Consider the following 19435-nt stretch of genomic DNA (forward strand, 5'->3'; position numbering starts at 1 on the left):
AGAAGGTACCCAAAGAATGTAGGAACAACAGTATGCCATTCAGCTCTTCAAGCCTGTTCCACTGTTTAATGAGATCATGGCTGATCTGTGGCCTCATGAATTCCATATGTCTGCCTTTGGCCCATATCTATAATACCTTTGCTTAACAAAAAGAAATCCAACATCCCTTATAGGATAGTTCATCTTTGCTGAACAGTCTAGCCCTAATTCTCAAACTATTTAGTTCTAGAATTTCCAACCAGTGGAAATAATTTAATTTTACCTACCCTGTCTTTTAAAATCTTGAAGACTTTGATCAGGTCACACCTTAACATTCTAACTTCGAGAGAAAACAGGCCTAATTTATTTATTCACTCTTTATAACTTAACCTCCAAAGTCCAGGTATCATTCTTGTAAACCTGTATTGTACTCCTACAAAGCCAATATAGCCTTTCTAAAGTGCGGTGCCCAGATCTGCACACAGTGGTCCAAGTGAATTCTAACCAGGGTTTTGTTTAACTGCAGCATAATCTCTGCGTCCTTATACTCCAATCTTCTAGATAAAATAGACAGAATCTCATTTGTTTTGTTTTATATTTTCTGCACCAGTTTGTGACATTTTAAAGATCTGCGTACCTGAACACCAAGTCTCTTTGTGATGCAATTAGTCGTCCACGTGTTCTAGAATTTTCTGTCCTTTAAAAATTTCAATGAGAGGTTTTGCTATAATTTCCAAAATGACAGTTTGTCTGTAATTCAAGTGATTACTGAGGTCAAGATTTGAGACTGTGACATATTCTGCCTGATCTGAATGGATTTGCTTTTTTCAAATTTAAAAACACATTTGAAATGTTTTTGAAATTTGAAAATTTGAAAAAAGAAGTGACTGTCTATGTATTTTAAAACGTTTTTAAAAAGCTAAACAGCTTTTACATGAGCCCTATATATTACAGGAAAAAGTATATTTGTTATGCTCTTCACAACTGGAAAAAAGTACTCAAAATCCAGGCAGTTAATTGATGCACACACGTGTTGATCAAGAGTTATCAAGTGCACATTCAGCACTAAAGTGAATGTAAATCCTGAGATGTATCAACAAAGACAGTTAGATTGCTTCTCTGAATCCACTTCAGTCACAGTCAGGAACTGATATGGAAGTTCAGTAGCCAGGATGGGGTAGTCTTTGTTTAAAACAGAGGAATCTTTAAACAAGTTGATTACAGGAAATGTTTACAAACAATGGCCCACAGTAACTTTTAAAATCATTCAACAGCTACTTTGAAGTAATGTCAAAGATAAATGCTGCAGTTACAGACAATATTTGTGATGATACTAAGTCAGAAATACTCTGAAAAGTGGTAATTTATTGACCCATATCCAACTAATTGTTCTATGCATAATGCTATATAATCATCATATTTAGGAACAAAGCAAATTCCATATATTATTGTCTGTTTATGCATCTATCTATTTCAGTATAAAACTTAGATTTGAATATTCATGTTAAAGTTATCATTGTAAAAATCATCCTCATTAACTTTGGCCTAAAAATACATAATTTTCCACATATCTCATGTAAGTGTTGATTTTTTGTGATTAATTCTTACTTACCAGCAATTGCTACAGTTCACAAATTTAAAGGCAGTGTTGGTAAACTTTAGGTTTTTCCTCCACCAATTCTGGCACAAGTACCTAGCCACCCCAGGGCCTAGGACACAGGGGTACATCAGGGCCCAGCAATCAGGGCTCAAGGCTTTAGAGAACCCACTAAGCTCATGTCAGTGGCATGCAGTAGGTCCAGGGCCCAAGTCAAGAGCTGCACATGGGTCCGGCATTCCTGAACATCCCCGTGAACCAATCAACAAGGCAAAGTGTATCACATGATTTATCACAATACCTTTCAGATAGAATCACATATACACATTGTAATTTAAAAGTAGCAGAATTGGTGAACTAACATCAGCAAAATAATCAAAATACCATCCTTGGAATTATCCAATTCTATGCTCTCATAAGAGAAGAAAAACGGTATTCCAAATTTCAAGGTCTGTACCAAATGGTGCATAAGATTCATGAAAATGTGTGATCTGGAACTCATTCAAAAAAATATTATTTCACAGCATATGTCACCTGATCTCAATAATTATCAGTGATTAAATTCCACCATTTTGTCATCTGTTTTCGATGCAAATTGTTTATGCATTGGAAATATGGGTGAAACACTGACGGACTTTCACATGCCAGTAAATAAGACCAAAGCTTGCGGTAAACACATCCTTTTAAAGATGACTGACCACAAAAAAATGTGATCCATAATGGTTCTGTCTTATATGGTGCAATGACAAAAATTAAAGCCAATGGTGATATTCAAGCACAAATCTCTTCCCAAAAGCAATCTCAGAGAGGCATTGTCATCCACATTCATGAGAAAGGCTGGATGGCTGTAAGTAGTTGAAAGAATCAAACAAAAAATGTAGAATGTGATACCAGCAAGACAATCCAAAGAAAATCTTGGACATGTACAAAACCCATCCTGTCGACAGTATAGTTTACGATGTGAAATCAATCAACACTGACATTGCAGTTATTCCTGGCAGTCAGTGCTGCTCAGGCTTTGGACATGTGTAAAGACAGAATTCAAAAGATGTGGAACAATTTCATGTTCCAGCAGCATTGTGTCAATTGGTCATAAATGTGTGGTATGAATTTAATCTCAATAGTGTGAAAAAATGCTTGCAATGTAGAATAATAAATGCATTTTTCACAACATCAGCTAAATTATTATTTTTGAATATAATTAGAAAAAAGTTGCAATACAAAGAGGCTTGGTGGTCCTTTTGCACGAAACACAGAAATTTAGCCTATGCATACAGCAGGTAATCAGGAAGTCTAATGGAATATTGGCCCTTATTTCAAGAGAGTGGGAATATAAGATTAGAAAAATCTTACTGCAACTCTGCATATTGCAAGTGAGGCCACATCTACAGTACTAAGGGCAGTTTGGTCTCTTATTTAAGGAAAGATATCATTTTAATGGCACTTCAGTGAAGGTTCACTAGAATGATATCTGGAATGAAAAATTGTCTTATGAGCAAAGGCTAAACATTTTAGAACTCTACTCACTAGAGTAGAATGAGAGATAATCTCATTGGAAAATGTAGGATCCTTAAAGGGCTTAACAGGATAAATGCTGAGAGGATAGTTCCCTTCATGGGAGAGTCTAGGATGAGAGTGCATAGTCTCAGAATGAAGGGGTGCTAATTAAAGACTGAGATGAGAAAGAATTTCTTCTCCCAGAGGGTTGTGAGTCTTTTGAACATTTTGCAACTGCAAGCTTTTGAGATAGAGTCCTTGTATATATTGAAGGTATATTGTAGATAGATTCTTGATCATTAGGAGAAGCAAGTGTTCTGGGTAAAATGCGGGAATGTGAATGTGAGGAATGTTGGATCAGCTATCATCCTTTTGGGTGAAAGAGCAGGCTCGACGGGTCAAACTGCTTACTCATGTTCCTATTTTGTATGGTCTTAATATATCATCTAGGAAACAAAGCAGCCAATTTGCACACAGCCAAGGTTCCACAATCAATAATGCAATGATAACCAAATGAGTTATTTTAGTTATATCAATAGAGGTATAAATATTGAATAAGACATAAGGAGAGCACGCCCCTGCTGAGATTTAAAGTTTTGCCATGGGATTGTTTCGTATAATATGACATATGAACATAAAAATATAATTTATGGTCTGTAACTTGATAATAAAAATTATTGAGCCTTACGTGTGGCTCTTAAACGAGCTTCAGTGCAACGAACGCGATTTTTCTGCAACTAATTTCTGAGGTTGTTGTAAACAGTTTTCCTTTCAGTATCACATTTTAATGAGGCCTCTGCACCCTTTTAGCTAATTTTTTGGGTGGGATGATGAAGGTTGATATGAGTGTCATATTCAATGGCTTGCAGTAAAGCCAAAATAATCACGAAGCAGAATTAGAAAGGCTGAGCCCATATTTTCTGACTGCAAAACTGATAGTTGTCCATTCTTTTCTAGCCTAATTCCTTCTTGATCATCTTCTGAAAGCTTTAAATATCATTAATATGCCCATTCAATTAGCTTTTTTTGCACTCTAATAATCTCCCTAAATAGAGTTGTCAACTCAACAGGATTGCTCTGCATTCTCCAAAAATTAATCTTCAGGAAAGTTGAACATTTTTAAAAATTTTTCCTTTGAAAACTGTATTTGTTCGATTACAGAAACGTTGGAGATGGAAAAATGCTAACTATGCTTTCTCTTCCTTTATACAAAAGATCGATACTGCATAGAATTGCCAAGATCAGAGGAACTCCTCAATTAACTCCAATGACCTGGCCTGAGCTTTATTAGGAAGTGAAGGATTGGGTGTGGCTTGGACACCTATCAAGAATTTTCCAGATATTTCCCACAAATTAATCAAAGCTTTCTTTATCTATTTTCTTGCTTTTCACAGGAGATCAAGATAGGTGGTCAGACAGGTTGTGTTGAGGAGGCAGGGATACTGCAGAAGGTCTTGGACAGACTAGAAAAGTGGGCAAAGAAGTGACAAATGGAATGCAGTATAGGAAATATATGAGGCTGTGCACTGTGGTAGGAAGAATAGAGTCATACACTATTTTCTAAATGGGGAAAGGCTTCAGAAATCTGAAGCACAAGGGTGCTAGGAGTTCTAGTTCAGGTCCGTAGAAGGTTACAAGAATGATTCCAGGCATGAAGGTGTCACTCAAGGAGTGGTTTGCAAATTCTAGTTCTGTACTTGGAGTTTAGAAAGTTGGGGGGATCTTAATGAAGCTTACAGAATACATAGAGGTCTGAATAGAATGGCTGTGGAGAAGATGCCACAGCCTCAGAGTGAAGGGATGACCCTTTAGAACTGAGATGAGGGGAAAAGGTTTCTTCAGCCAGAGGGTGGTTAATCTGTGGAACACAATACTGCAGAAGGCTGTGGAAGCCAAGTCATTGAATGTATTTAAGACAGTGTCGTGGACCAGGCCAGACCCCTCAAAACATTTCATGAAAGCAGCCCAGACTCTAACTTTTCTAGTTGTTTTAAGCAAACATAACGCGTATATTCCAGGAGTAATACAGCTGGTCAATCCACTTAGCTTCAAACAAATCAGAATTTATTTACAAGATTGCCAGATGAAACACAAACAAAAGAGAACAGTATTCCGAATAACTTAACCTATCCAAAAACCTAACAGGCTATCCCCACTTAATGATGCTGTTCCAAATACTTGCAACAATCCCCATAAACACCCCTTGACATAGAAGGTAAAATCAAACACAGGATCTTACAGGAGAGAAGTCAGAGAGAGAGGTTCAGCATGGACCTACTTCTTTGGGTCTTGCAGCTTCTCAACTGCCTGACTGCTTTCAGTGAATAGTCAAACCAAACCAGAGAAAAGCTGAGCTGGGAGAACTGGCCACTTCCCTGACATTGTACAAGTGCTTTTCTTAAACTTGAAAGTCTGAGGCAATATCTGCAGTTATAATAAAATTGGCCCTAAAACCATTCACACTTAGACTTTTCGGAGTCTGTGTCTTTTATGACCTCTCTGAAAAAAAAACCAAGGACACCACCTCTCTGAAAAAAAAACCAAGGACACCATAACCTTGTTAAAGCAGCAGCATCATCACAACAGAGATAGGTTCTTGATTAGTATGGGAAGAAGCAGGAGAATGACAGAGCAGACTCAATGAGCCAAAATCTTATGGTTTTAAGATTACAGATGATTTAGAGTGTGTATGTTGTGAATCCTAAAGTTTAAAATATTTAGATAGACCAAAAGATAATTTTCTGCCTGAATTTTGTGCAGTTGTAGCGTAGAGGGCCTTGACACCAATTGAAGCTGCCAGCACTACCCATTCCCTTCCAGTGCCCCCTATTGTGGCTCAATGACTAACATCAGTAAACTCTTCACAGACAAGGATTTAAAGCTGGAACATACACTTTTGTTGGCATGATAATACCTAATTAATCAAACATCTAGTCTGTACTCAGCTCCTGTCATTTAAAGTTATAGAGTCATACAGCATAGAAGCAGACCCTTCAGTCCAACTCATATGCGCCAACCAGACATACCAATCTGATGTAGTTGGATTTGCCAACATTTCACCCATCTCTCTCTAAACACTTCTGATTTATATACCCATCCAAACGCCTTTCAAAAGTTGTAATTGTACCAACCTACCACTTGCTATGGCAGCTCGTTTCATACTCACACAACCCTCCGTGTTAAACAGTTACCCTTCAGGTCCTTTTAAAGTCTTTCATCTCTCATCTTAAACCTATACCCATAAGTTTTGGACTCCCCATCCTCAGAAAAAGACCTTAGCTATTCATCGTATCCATTTCCCCATGATTTTATAAACCTCGGTAACCTCATCCCTCAGTCTCTAACACTCCAGAGATAGTAGCGTCAGTCTATTTAGCCTCTCCCTATAATTCAAGCCCTCCAGTTCCAGCAACATCCTTGTAAATCTTTTATGCATCATCTCAAGTTTAACAACATTTTCCTATGGAAGGACAACCAGAATTGTACACAGTATTCTAAAGGTGATCTCACCAATGTCCTGAAAAACTGCAACATGACATTCCAACTCCTATATTCAAAGTTCTGAACAATGAAGGCAAGCATGCCAAATGCCTCATCATCATCCTATCTACCTGTGACTCTACTTCCAAGGAACCATGCATTTGCACCCCTCAGTCTCTTAGATCCTGCCCTGGTTTGCCTCATCAAAATGCAATATGTCACATTTATCTAAATTAAACTCTATCTGCCACTCTTCAGCCCATTGACCCATCTGATCAAGGTCCCATTGTAATCTGAGATAATCTTAATCACTGTCCACTGCACCACTTATTTTGGTGTCATCTGCAAACTTGCTAACCATTTCTCCTATATTCACATCTAACTCATTTGTATAAGTGTCAAAAAGCAGCAAACCTAGCACCGAGCCTTATGGTACACCACTTGTCAGAAGCAACCCTCTACTACCACCCTCTGTCTCCCACTTTCAAGCCAATTTTCTATCCACTTGGCCAGATCATATTGGATCCCATGTAATCTAACCTTACTGCCCAATCTACCATGTAGAACCTTATTGAATACTTTGCTGAAGTCCATATACAGATTTGACTTTGGCCTTTCTATCATATATCAACTTGAAAGATTTGTAAGTAATATTAAGTTCTTCTTATTTCCCAGGTTACAGTATTTCAACCTTCGTGCAAATGTTACATCCAGAATGTAAGAGCATTCCAGAGCCTAACTTGCTTCCTGGACAACTGTCTCATGGTGCTGTTGGAGTAAAAGATGGCAAAGTCCAGTGGATTTCAATGGCCTTTGAATCTGTAAGCTTTCAAAATAAGAATATCAAGAAATTTATTAGCATCATGATTGCATTTTTTAAATGTCTCAAAGCTCTTTACATGAAACAAGTTGCCTTTATGTCTTCCAATAGCATTTTTGCAGAAAGCCAGCTCCCATCAAGATTGCACTAACATCTCTGCAAGAAATAATTAGTTGCCATACTTTCAGCGTTCCTGTATGGGATCTGTCAGATCACGAGTCAATCACCTATATTCATGATTTAGATGAGGAAATTAAGTAGCTCCAAGTTTGCAGATGACAAAAAGCTGTGTGGGAGTGTCTGTTGTGAGTAGGATGCAGAGAAGCTTTAGTGTGATCTGGACAGGTGAAGTGACAAATGTGCTGTAGATACATATAATGTGGGTATATGTGAGGTTATCCATTTTGGTAGCAAAAACAGGAAGCCAAATTATTATCTGAATGGTAATAGACTGGGAAAGGGGAGCATACAATGAGACCTAGGTGTCCTTGTACTCCAGTCACTGAAAGTAATTGTGCAGGTACAGCAGGCATTGAAGAAGGCAAATGGTATATTGACCTTCACAGTGAGAGGATTCAAATATAAGAGCAGGGATGTCTTTCTGCAACCGTGTGGTGAATGTACCTTCAGGAACAGGAGAAAAATAAAACTTTACTTTGCAAAAGAGTTAAAACAAGCCAAAATTTATTAAGATAAAAAAAGTTCAAGCATATTGGATGGACAGATGTGTGGTCTTATTGTGTGCAATTTTGGTCTCCTTATATAAGGAAGTTAAAAATCACACAACGCCAGGTTATAGTCCAACAGGTTTATTTGGAATAAACCTGTTGGACTTTAACCTGGTGTTGTCTGATTTTTAACTTTGTCCACCCCAGTCCAACACCAGCACCTCCAAATCATATCTAAGTAAGGATATTCTGGCTGTTGAGGGAGCGATAAAAAGATTTAGCAGACTGATTCCTGGGATTGCAGAACTGATGTACGGGGAGACACTGAATCAGTTGAGAGAGATCTCATAGAAACCTGTAAAATTGTAACAGGATTAAACAGAGTAGATACAGAAAGGATGTTCTCAATGACCGGGGAGTCCAGGGATAGGAGTCTAAAGGTTCAGGGCAGGCTTTTTAAGACAGAGATGAAGAGAAATTTGTTCACTTGAAAGAGAGTTGTGAGCCTGCAGAATTCTTTTCCACAGGAAACTGTTGAGGCCAACACACTGAAGGCTTTCAAGAATGATGTAGATGTAGTTCTCAGGACTAAGGAATCAAAGGATATGGGCTGAAAGTAGGAACAGGGTACTAAGTTGGATGAACAACCATTATCAGAGTGAAAAGCAGTGCAAGCAGGTAGAGCCTAATGGCCTACTCCAGCTCCAAACTCTATATTTTTCATGTTTCTAAGAGTAGGACTACTGTTCATTCTTGACCCAAGGCAGAACCTGAATCATGAATCCCAGGAGAATGGAAATCCATGTGGTTGTAACATACTGTTCAACCTGCAAGAGAATATCAACATCTATTTAAAACAGTTATAATGTGAAATTGTTCCAAATGGGTGAAACCCCAAAATGATGTTTTTCCTTTGATTTCTCTGCTCCAATTTGCCGTTCCACTCTAAACATCTTATTTTTGTTTTGCAGGGCACATTAGGTTTCAACACAGCCTCTTAATGCCCTAAAGATATCTGCCCATCTAACACAACGTCCATGAGCTTCTTTATCTTAATAAATCTTGGTCAGTTGTACTACTTTTGAAAATAAAGTTTTTATTTTCTCCTATTGCAGAAGTTATATTCATCACAAAGCATAGGTCTCTATCAATGTTAATTGATACTTAGCCACTGAAATGATCAGCTATGATCGGTCTCAGCATCCCTGTGCTGGTAAAGGAAAAATCAACAAAGCGCCTGTTTCCAATAGCCAGTCAGTTCTCTTGTTGAAGTGTGTATATGTGGGATCACTGAGTATATGTCCTTCAGACTTTATTTCTCACTTTCTCTCACTCAGGAAATCACCTCCAGTAGTTTTCCACCACATGTGGAAACCAATGAGAATTAAATCTACTGAAGGCAACTGTTAGTGCCACATTCATTCAGGACCCAATCATTTTACTGATAAAGGGATTGCATGTGCAAAAAGTACAGCGCATGATAGCTGGTCAGTGGATTGTTATGGAATGTCATTTCCTGCCTAAAGCAGATCAGGGGATTAATTTTCCAGAGGACGTTATCTTAACCACAAATGTGCTTGAAAAAAAACCCAAGATTTTGCCCAAAAGAGTAACGTAATATTGGAGGAGAAAATGATGTTTTCTTTAAGTCTCTGATGCCATCTGCTGCACAGGACAGTTTTCTTCAACAAACCAAGGATATGGGTGAAAACCAAATGAACATCACCCTACGAGGAATCATGCTAACACTGATGGAATTTATTCCAGTTGGGTCAATTTGTAATTTCAAAGTGTGTCATTATGTAAAAGCTGAACTATGTAGGAAGAATTTTGTTTAGTGAACCAAAAAAGGAGTGATTTGCCCCACATAGAAAGATGCTGAAAAAGTCCTGATTTTTTCACATAGTGGAGCACTTTGAAGTGGAGAATCTACTTTCTGTATAGGCAACCTCAGCAGTCAGTTTATCCAAGGCATGATTCCACAGACAAAAGTGACATATGGGACCACATTGTGGTCATGGTTCAGAAAGAAATATTTGCCAAGAAACCAGGAAACTGTGGTACTTAATATATTAGTAGTTCAAACCAATGTGCCAAATACAATGTACGTGTAAATGGAATGAATGAGATCCAACCAACAAACTTTTAAGAGGAGAGTAAGAAAAACTAAACAATTTTGGGAAGATTCCAGAATCAACGGATCAAATAATTTAAATTAGAAACAAAAGCTGTTGATGGTACACCCCACAAAAATGTTTGGCATTGTATTTTAAACAGAAATACGACTAAACTGATACAATATATATTGAAGATATCTTGATTCCTTTTGTTATCTCTTTGATTCTTCACAGACAACTTATAAAGGAAAGTCATCATTTCAGACATATGCAGATTATTTGAAATGGGAGAACTACCTTCAAGAGCAGTTACATCAGTTTTCGGAACAATCATCACTACGTCATGGATTCCAGACTTGTGAGCACTGGAAACAGATATTCATGGAAATAATAGGCAAGTCACAGGAAGATCAGTGTAAGAGTTCATGAGATAAAATACAAGTGCCCGAGATTTTCAATTGGAAGTTTGAAATAAATGTATTGCCACTGGAATTAAAATAGAACTGATCAGAAGACCCAGATTACACAATAAATACCACATAAAGAGCTATTTGTAGGTGATTCATTTCAGGTGTTGCTATACAAAAGGTGAATACAGGAGCAGGAGTAGGGCAATCAGCCCCTTTTTTTTTCAAATGAGAACATAAATAGCATTGCTTTGCACTCCATAATAATCCATGCACTTTATACTCGCTGGTGTTTTACAATGGCCTCCAGAAAACTAGATCCTTCATAATCCGCTTCAGATCCAGAAGATGTGGCAATTGGTCAGCACAGATAAAATATCATTGTCCTCTGATTGGCACAGAATATATATTTGATTTTGCCTGCATTTAGTTTTTGGCCCCTTTTTAAAGGAAACTAGCTCTTGCTTTTTGTTTGACATGCAGCAGTTCCCTGTTTCCAGGCTTTCATCATCATTAGGTCAAAATCCTGGTGCTCCCTAACTCAGAGCATTGTGCGCGTATCCTCAATATACTGATTATATCAATAGTAATCACCAAAGTCCCAGAAGACCAGAGGGCTGCTGTTTCATTAGAGGGAGATGAGGGTCACCATACCTCAGGCTAGAGTCATAGAGATGTAAAGCATGGAAACTGACCCTTCAGTCTAACTTATCCATGCTGGCCAGCTATCCTAACCTAATCTAGTCCTATTCGCCAGAACTTGGCTCATATCCCTCTAAACCTTTCCTATTCATGTATCCACCCAGATGCCTTTTAAATGTTGTAATTGTACCAGCCTCCACCACTTCCTCTGGCAGCTCATTCCATACACGTACCACCCTCTGTGTGAAAATGTTGCTCCTTCGGTCCCTTTTAAACTTTTCCCCTCTCAGCCTAAGTGTCTGGCCTCTAGTTCTGGACTTCCCCACCGCAGGGAAAAGACCTTGTCTATTTACTCTATCAATACCCTTTATGATTGTATAAACCTCTATAACGTCACCCATCAGCCTCTGACACTTCAGAGAAAACAGCCCCAGTCTATTCAGCCTCTCCCTGTAGCTCAAATCCTCTAACCCTGGCAACATCCTTGTAAATCTTTTCTGAACTCTTTCAAGTTTCACAACTTCCTTCCTATAGGAGAGAGACCAGAATTGCACACAATATTCCAAAAGTGGCCTAACCAATGTCCTGTACAGTTGCAACATGACCTCCCAATTCCTATACTTAATGCTCTGTCCAATAAAGGAAAACATACCAAATGCGCTCTTCACTATCCTATCTATCTATGGCTGTACTTTCAAGGAAAAATGAACCTACACACTCCAAGGTCTCTTTGTTCAGCAACACTTCCCAGGATCTTACCATTAATGCAACACCTCACGTTTATCTAAATTAAACTCCATCTACCACTCCTCAGTCCATTGGCCCATCTGATCAAGATCCTGTTATACACTGAAGTAACCTTCTTCGCTGTCCACTACACCTCCCATTTTAGTGTCACCTGCAAACTTACTACCTTTACCTCCTAAATTTACATCCAAATCATTTATGTGAATGACGAAAAGCAGTGGACCAAGCACCGATCCTTGTGATGCACCACTGGCCTCCAGTCTGAAAAGCAACCCTCCACCCCCACCCTCTGTCTTCTACCTTCAAGCCAGTTCGGTATTCAAATGTCTAGTTCTTCCTGTATTCCATGAGATCTAACCTTGCTAACCAGTCTACCATGAGGAACCTTTTCAAGCACCTTGCTGAAGTCCATATAAATCACGTCCACTGCTCTGCCCTCATCAATCCTCTTTGTTATTTCTTCAAAAAATTCAATGAAGTTTGTGAGACATGATTTCCCATGCACAAAGCCATATTGACTATCCCTAATCAGAGGCGAGATCGGTCATACTGATTTAATCTAGTGTGGAAATTGAACCAGCACTGATCATATCATCCTGCATCACACATCAGCTGTCCAGCTAACTGAGTTACCAACTCCACCCAAAAAAAATGCTCATCAACATCTTCTCTTGAGCAATTGGAAATAGATACTTTGAAATGTGTTTATGGAATGTGGATGTCATTGGCTGGGTCACTATTTATAGTCCATCCCTAATTGCCCTGGAGAAGGCAGTGTTGAACTACCTTCTTGAATCACTGCAGTTCTTGGAATGCAGGGACATCCACAGTCCTGACAGGAAAGAAGTTCCAAGATTTTTACCTAAAGACAGTCCATGAATGGCAATATAATTCCAAATAAGATGGTGGGTGGTTTGGAGGGGAGCTTTCTCATGCTCATGCTCCTATGCACCTGCACCCCTTTTCCTTCTAGGAGGTAGATTTCTTGGATTTGGAAGGCACTGCTGGAGGAGCTTTAGTGACTTACTGAAGGATATCTTCTAGATGGTACTCACTGCTGCCACTGTGTATCGGTAGTCAAGGGAGTAAATGTTGGAGGGGTGGATAGGACAACAGTCAAGTAGGCTGCTTTTTTCTGAATGATGTCAAGCTTCTTGAATGATGTTGGAGTGCATTCATCGATACAGTGTTCACCAGGCAAGTGGAGAGTATCCCACTATACTCTTGACTTGTACCTTGTGAATGGTGGTCAAGCAATTGGGAGACAGGAGATGAGTTACTCATTACAAAATGTCTTGCCTCTGCCCTATTCTTGTAGCCACAACATTTATATTGTTGGTCCAGTTATTTTTTTCCATTTCTGAGACATGTTGTCACTGGCTAGCATCTATTGCCCATCTCTAATCCCATAAAAGACAGTTAAGAGTCAATTATAAAATGTAAGTCAGTTTTAGAGCTGGATTAGAACAGCTTCACTTGGCAGCTTGGCTTATCCTGGAGCATAAGTCTTTGGTGCTGTTGTTAGAATGTTGTCATGGCCCTTAGCCATGGGAGGATCCAGAGGCTTCATATCATGTGAAAGGAATCAACTTGGTTGAAGATTGGCATCTGTGATACCGGGGACCTCAGGAGGAGGCCAAGATGGATCATCTACTTGGCACTTCTGACTAAAGATGGATAAAAATACTTAAGTCTTCTCTTTTGCACTGATGTGCTGGACTCCCCCATTTTTGGGATGGATATATTTATGGAGCCTACACCTCCTGTTAGTAACTTAATTGTCCGCCACCATTCACAACTGGATTTGGCAGGACAGCAGAGCTTAGATTTGATCCATTGATTGTGGGTTGACATAACTATGTCTAGTGTATGCATGCAGTGTCCAGTGTTTGGCATGCAAGTAGCCAGCAAGCTGAGATCTCATGTTTAGTTCTGCTTGGTGGCTGCTCCTAGCATGCCTTCCAGCATCTTCATTGAACAGGGCCATGAGGTCACAGGTTGTGATGAATAAAATGCTGCTGCTGATGGCCCACAGCACCTCATTTAACGCAGCGTAAAGTCACACAACACGATGCAGGGTGTCCTCAATGCGAAGATGGGACTTAATCTCTGCAAGGACCATGTGGTGGTCACTATTAATGATACTGTCATGGATGGATGCATCTGTGACAGGTAGTTTGGAAAGGACAAGGCAGGTAAATTTTTCCCTCTTTTTGGTTCTTTCACATCTTCTGTAGACTCAGTCCAGTAGCTATATCATTTAAGACTTAGCCAGCTCAGCAAACAACATTTTTATTGAACTCAGTCCTATGTATTTTCCAGTTAGGTTACATATTATTAAAGATTAAACAAGACAACGTAAATACCATTGCACTTTTACTGAAAACTACTAAGTACTAAATGATATGATGTTGTTGCTGCAATTAAATGTCTTACTGTGAAGGCTACCAGAAGATTGCTGGTGGTTGTTAGCAAAGGACAATATCTGATAGTAGGTTAAGGGGTTTTGCATCTGTTGATTAACATACTGATGCTTCAGTCTCACAATGAATATTGTCACAAGGTTGTCTGATAGAATAACAAAACACTGTTATTTAGCTATGGTTTTATATTCCATTATCCTTTGAAATGACTTGGGAAACATTATATTGTCTTTTCCGTCCCTGCAGGTGTTCAGAGTGCATTATATAGCTTGATTCTCTCCCTGATAATTTGTGTTGCTGCAGTCGCTATTTTTACCACCCATGTTCTACTCCTCTTACCAGTCTTGCTGACCATTCTAGGTAAGAAAACCACTGATTGTGTCATCCTACCTGTCAGTACACAGTTTTGAAATGCAACAGGATTTGAAACTGGTGAACAAATAAGCAGATTAACTTTTAATGACTTGCATTTTGCTTTCCAGTAACACCTTAAGATTGCAGCTAAATAAAGATATACTGTTGAAAATTTGCAGGAATGTTTACTTAGGTTTATTTAATGGAATTGACTACATTTCAAAAATAATGTAATGAATCAACTCGAGGATACAGAATACATTGCATCAATGCAAGTTATTTTCCATTTCTTCAATATTCACACAATGCTTGTTAATTATTTTCCAAAAATTCTAATCTATGTTTTGTCATTAACTGAGTCAATAACATATCCACTAATCTAGAAGACTGGCAATAGAAAATCCAAATAACATCCACCCCCATTCTCTACCAAACTAAACTTGTTAACGGCTAAGTGCACTGAATGTGGAGTAAGACAAGGCAAGCATCATATATATTAAGAATTAATTGAAGTTTAGATTGTGAACAAGCAACTAGAGTCGAGGGGTTCTGTATTCAGATGGAGCTCTGGTTGGCAACAAGAGATTGATTGCTCTATGGTCTAGACACCAGTTATCAATTACAAAAACCTGTTGCTTCCCAACAACTATGTAATTGGTTGTCTGGTAACTGAATAACTTCGGGTGAGGAACAACATGTGGAAAAAAACTACCAAGTGTCCTCCAATCAGGAGCTTCCTCTCTCTTTTCTGCAGTAAGACACTTTAACCTGAAAGAAAGCCAGTTGATTTCTTCCTTCAGCAGTTGCTGTAAGCTGTGATTTTAAATGATAAATCAGAGACCTTTATTATTGAAGTGAACAAGCTACTTGCAAACCAGTGAATGAATTTGGAAAAAACAGGCCAAGAAGAACCTTCTAATCAGGAAGAACCAACTCAACAGATCTTGTGAAGTAGGACTCCTGAAACTGTTTTTCCTGTTTTCCTTCAATTCCTATACATTTTCCCCTCTTTACATCTCTAAAGCCTGGACTAAAAACAAGTTTCCAAGATATGGGCAATGCACTGGCTCAGTGGTCAGCACAGCCGCCTCACAGCACCAAGGACCTAGGTTTGATTCCAGCCTCAGGCGACTGTCTGTGTGGAGTTTGCACATTTTCCCTGAGTCTGCATGGGTTTCCTCTGGGTGCACTGGTTTCCTTTCACAATCCAAAGATGTGCAGGTTAGATGAATTCACCATACTAAATTGCCCATAGTTTTCAGGGATGTGTACATTAGATGCATTAGTCAGGGCAGAGTAATGGGGAATGGGTTTAGGTGGGATACTCGTCGAATGGTCAGTGTGGACTTGTTGGATCTACAGGCCTGTTTCCACACTGTCGGGCTTCTATGATTCTATGATATTTGAGGTAGCCAGAAGTCGTAGTTGTCCAATATTCTTAAAGAGACTGCCAAACTGAAGACCTGGATATTAGTAATCATATGACACAATGAAGACTTGAAGACTGAGAAACAAAAGCGACAGCAAATTTCCTAAAGAAACTAGTACAGAGTCAGCCCCCTGTTCTTACTCAATTATTATGAAAATACTCAGAGCCTTGAAAATCATTGGACACTACCATCTGAGGAAAGTATTGAGCGACAATAAACAAATGGTAGCCTTACAGTTGAAAAAAAAGTCTTGAAAACAAGAACAAATCTCTTGAACATTGCAGAAAGCTAGAATGGAAATGCAAGCCCTTGTTAAGACTTGAGATTACATGTAGGATAAGCATGAATTTTTGAAAAGAAAATGCTTGTGGTCGTCACCCAAAGTGTCATCCAGCCTAAAGACTTCAATGCTACACAGAAGCATTTTATATATACTGATCCAGAAATTTAGTTCCTCACTGACAATGATGTACTTCTATCTTCTGATGGAGTTTCAGAAATGTTCATGTCTGCAGAGTAGGTGCCATCCCACTCCAGCCCAAGCCCACTCTTCAATACAATGACGAGAGAGCTCATGTATCCTATGCATTCTCCAAAGCAACTCAGAATGCTGTCAGAGATTAATGCGTTAAGTGGGGGAGAGGAGTGGGAATAAAGATGTAAATGTTAATGGGTATCATAAAAGACCTTAAGGTGATGTAGATTAAAGGGTTGATTATACCTATACTTTATAAAGAATTAATAAACGTGCAAAAATAGTGAATGTCATTGTGCTTTCAGATTATGTGGAATATATCTGTAAAGTTCCAGCAGGACATCAGTTCATATCATGCTTTGTAAAATGTTATATTTAATAAGCCTGTTAATGGTTACTCAAAGGAATGTAAACTTTATGTTACCACAGAGGCAGCAGTTTATAACATTTAATTTATATAGTATTTGGGACTGACTTCAGCTAATCTATACTTAACTGCCTATCAACAGCAGCAAGCCCTTATCCTTGCTGATTCACAGTAGCCCCCAATCTCTCAAAATTTTATCTTTACTTCTCCATATCTCTTCCATCTCCTCCAGTCCTATAATTACACATCACCCTCCCCATTTCTTCACCCAAAATTGGTAGCTTTACCTTCTATCACCAGATAGTTCTCTTGTTCCTTTAAGACCCTCCTTAAAAGTAAACTGAGGCTCCTAATAGTTATTTTTTGGCTCCGCATCTATTTTTCTTTTGTCTGCTGAACTTCAGTGAAGCACCACAGGATCTTTTTGTGTAAAGGGGCTTCCTCAGTACAAGTTGTGAAATACTCTTCCATTCATGGAATTCTGAAATGAAAACAATTGATGGTTGAAGATAGAGTAGACTAACTGATAAATTATTTGACAAGTTTATCACTATAGAAAATACAAAATTTGCTGAAATTAAATGCTGAAGTGAATCAGCAGAGAACACTATCAGTCTACTGCGACTTTATCTCAAGAGTCCATACATATCCCCACAATGGACATCACCACAGTGATATCACCAAATGAAATATTGGATTTAGGAACTTATTTTTGTGATTATTGTTATGTATATATTTTAACTGTTATACTGAAAAGCAATAACAGAGTGAAATTGTAACAAATAAAATCAGTAACAGACTCAAACCGAATTTGCCTTACTTGAACTAAGGTGTCAATTATTTTTTGGAGATAAAACTTTAACCCAGATTAAATTCCCTGTGTCCATTAGTTTTAATATTTTGCAGTAAGGATTATCAGACCAAAATTTACAAATGTTTATCTTTTTAGGAGCCTTCTTGGCTTTGAACAAGACAATCATGGATTTCAGTTCCATTCCAGTGGTTTGATTATATCATCTAAGATGACACTTTAATATGATACTTAGAGAGTGTTGAACTCATGGAAGTTGGGAGGGGCAAGGGGGCTGAACAATAAATAGAGGGAGGGGTGTAGGGCTGGGGGGAAGATAGGTGAATACAAGTAGAGGGTGAATGGGATTGGTCAGTGGGACGTTTGGACGGGATTGGTGGAAAGAAAGGTAGACAGATTAGGTGAGGTCAAGGGGCCACAATGGAGAGGGAGGACTGGTCCTGGGATGAGCTTATGGGTGGTGAGATTTGGAAGCTGCTGAATTCTATGTTGAGGCCATCAGGTTGTAAGCTCCCAAGGCAAAAGATGAGGTGTTCTTCCTCAAATTTATGTGTGGCCTTGTTTTGGTGGCGGAGGAGGCCCAGAATGGACATGTTGTTGGGGATGTGGGGGGACAGAGTCGAAATGACTGGCAATCGGGAAGTTAGGTTGATTGGAGCATGCAGACTATAGATGTCCCCTGAACCAGTCCCCGGGTTTGCACTCAGTCTCTGCAATGTAGAGGAGACCACATCGGGAGCAACATATATTAAATCAGGTTAGGGAAAATGCAGGTGAACCTCTGCTGTTCTTGGAATGATTCTTTGGTGCCTTGGATGGAGGTAAGAGGGAGCAGATGTGGCAGCAGGTATTGCACCTCCCTTGGCTTTAGGGAAAGGTGCCAGGTGTGGAGGAGTGGTTGGTGGGGTGTATGGACCTTACGAGGATGTGGCAGAGGAAATGGTCTCTACAGAAGGCAGTTAGGGGTGGACAACTCCTAGAAGTACCATATTCCAGATGAGACATTAACAAAGGCCTTATTGCCTACTTGGATAGGTATAAAAGATCACATGACACTAATTGAAAATTAAGAAAGGAACTTCCTGGCCAAAATCATCAATCATTGTTGAGCCGTAGCTCATTAGGTAAGAATTACCTCTGAGTAAAAGGTTTAGGGAATGAAATCTCAATCCACAGACTTGAGCACAAACTGACACAATACCAGTACTAAAGATATACTGTATTATCAGAAGTGGCATCATTTTAATGAAATGTTAAATCAAGGCTCCATCAGCTATCTCAGATATTCTTAAAAGATTCTATGATATTATTTTTAAAGAAGAGTCAGATAATACCTTTTGTGTCCTGACCAAAGAATAATACATTGACATTTATTTTCTTTGTTATTTAAAGGGGCTTTGCTCTGCTAAAATTAGATTCCTGTTTGCCTGAAAAACAGCTGTGTCTAACTGCAATAATGGTTCACTGGCTGCAAAAAGGTTCTTAAGCAGAATCATTCTTTTATCAAATCATAGAAATTTAATGCACAGAAGGGGGACATTTAGCCCATTATGTTTGTGTTAAAAATAACAAGTAATCATATATTCTATTCCTAATTTTTAGCTCTTGGTCCATGGCCTTA

The 19435-nt window shown here is 38.8% G+C and overlaps 1 protein-coding gene across 8 annotated transcripts in view; it reads left to right on the forward strand.

Annotated features, from left to right (window-relative positions):
• Window positions 1–19435, forward strand: part of disp3 (dispatched RND transporter family member 3) — a 507963-nt gene that overhangs the window by 476177 nt on the left and 12351 nt on the right. For all 8 annotated transcript variants that reach the window (XM_072586713.1, XM_072586711.1, XM_072586710.1 and 5 more), the window contains 3 exons: window positions 7229–7374; window positions 10393–10552; window positions 14624–14737. In XM_072586713.1, coding sequence (XP_072442814.1) covers window positions 7229–7374; window positions 10393–10552; window positions 14624–14737 — 420 coding nt within the window. The remainder of the gene's footprint in view (window positions 1–7228; window positions 7375–10392; window positions 10553–14623; window positions 14738–19435) is intronic.

Source organism: Chiloscyllium punctatum, chromosome 16 (genome assembly GCF_047496795.1).
Source record: "Chiloscyllium punctatum isolate Juve2018m chromosome 16, sChiPun1.3, whole genome shotgun sequence".
NCBI classification, from domain to species: domain Eukaryota; kingdom Metazoa; phylum Chordata; class Chondrichthyes; order Orectolobiformes; family Hemiscylliidae; genus Chiloscyllium; species Chiloscyllium punctatum.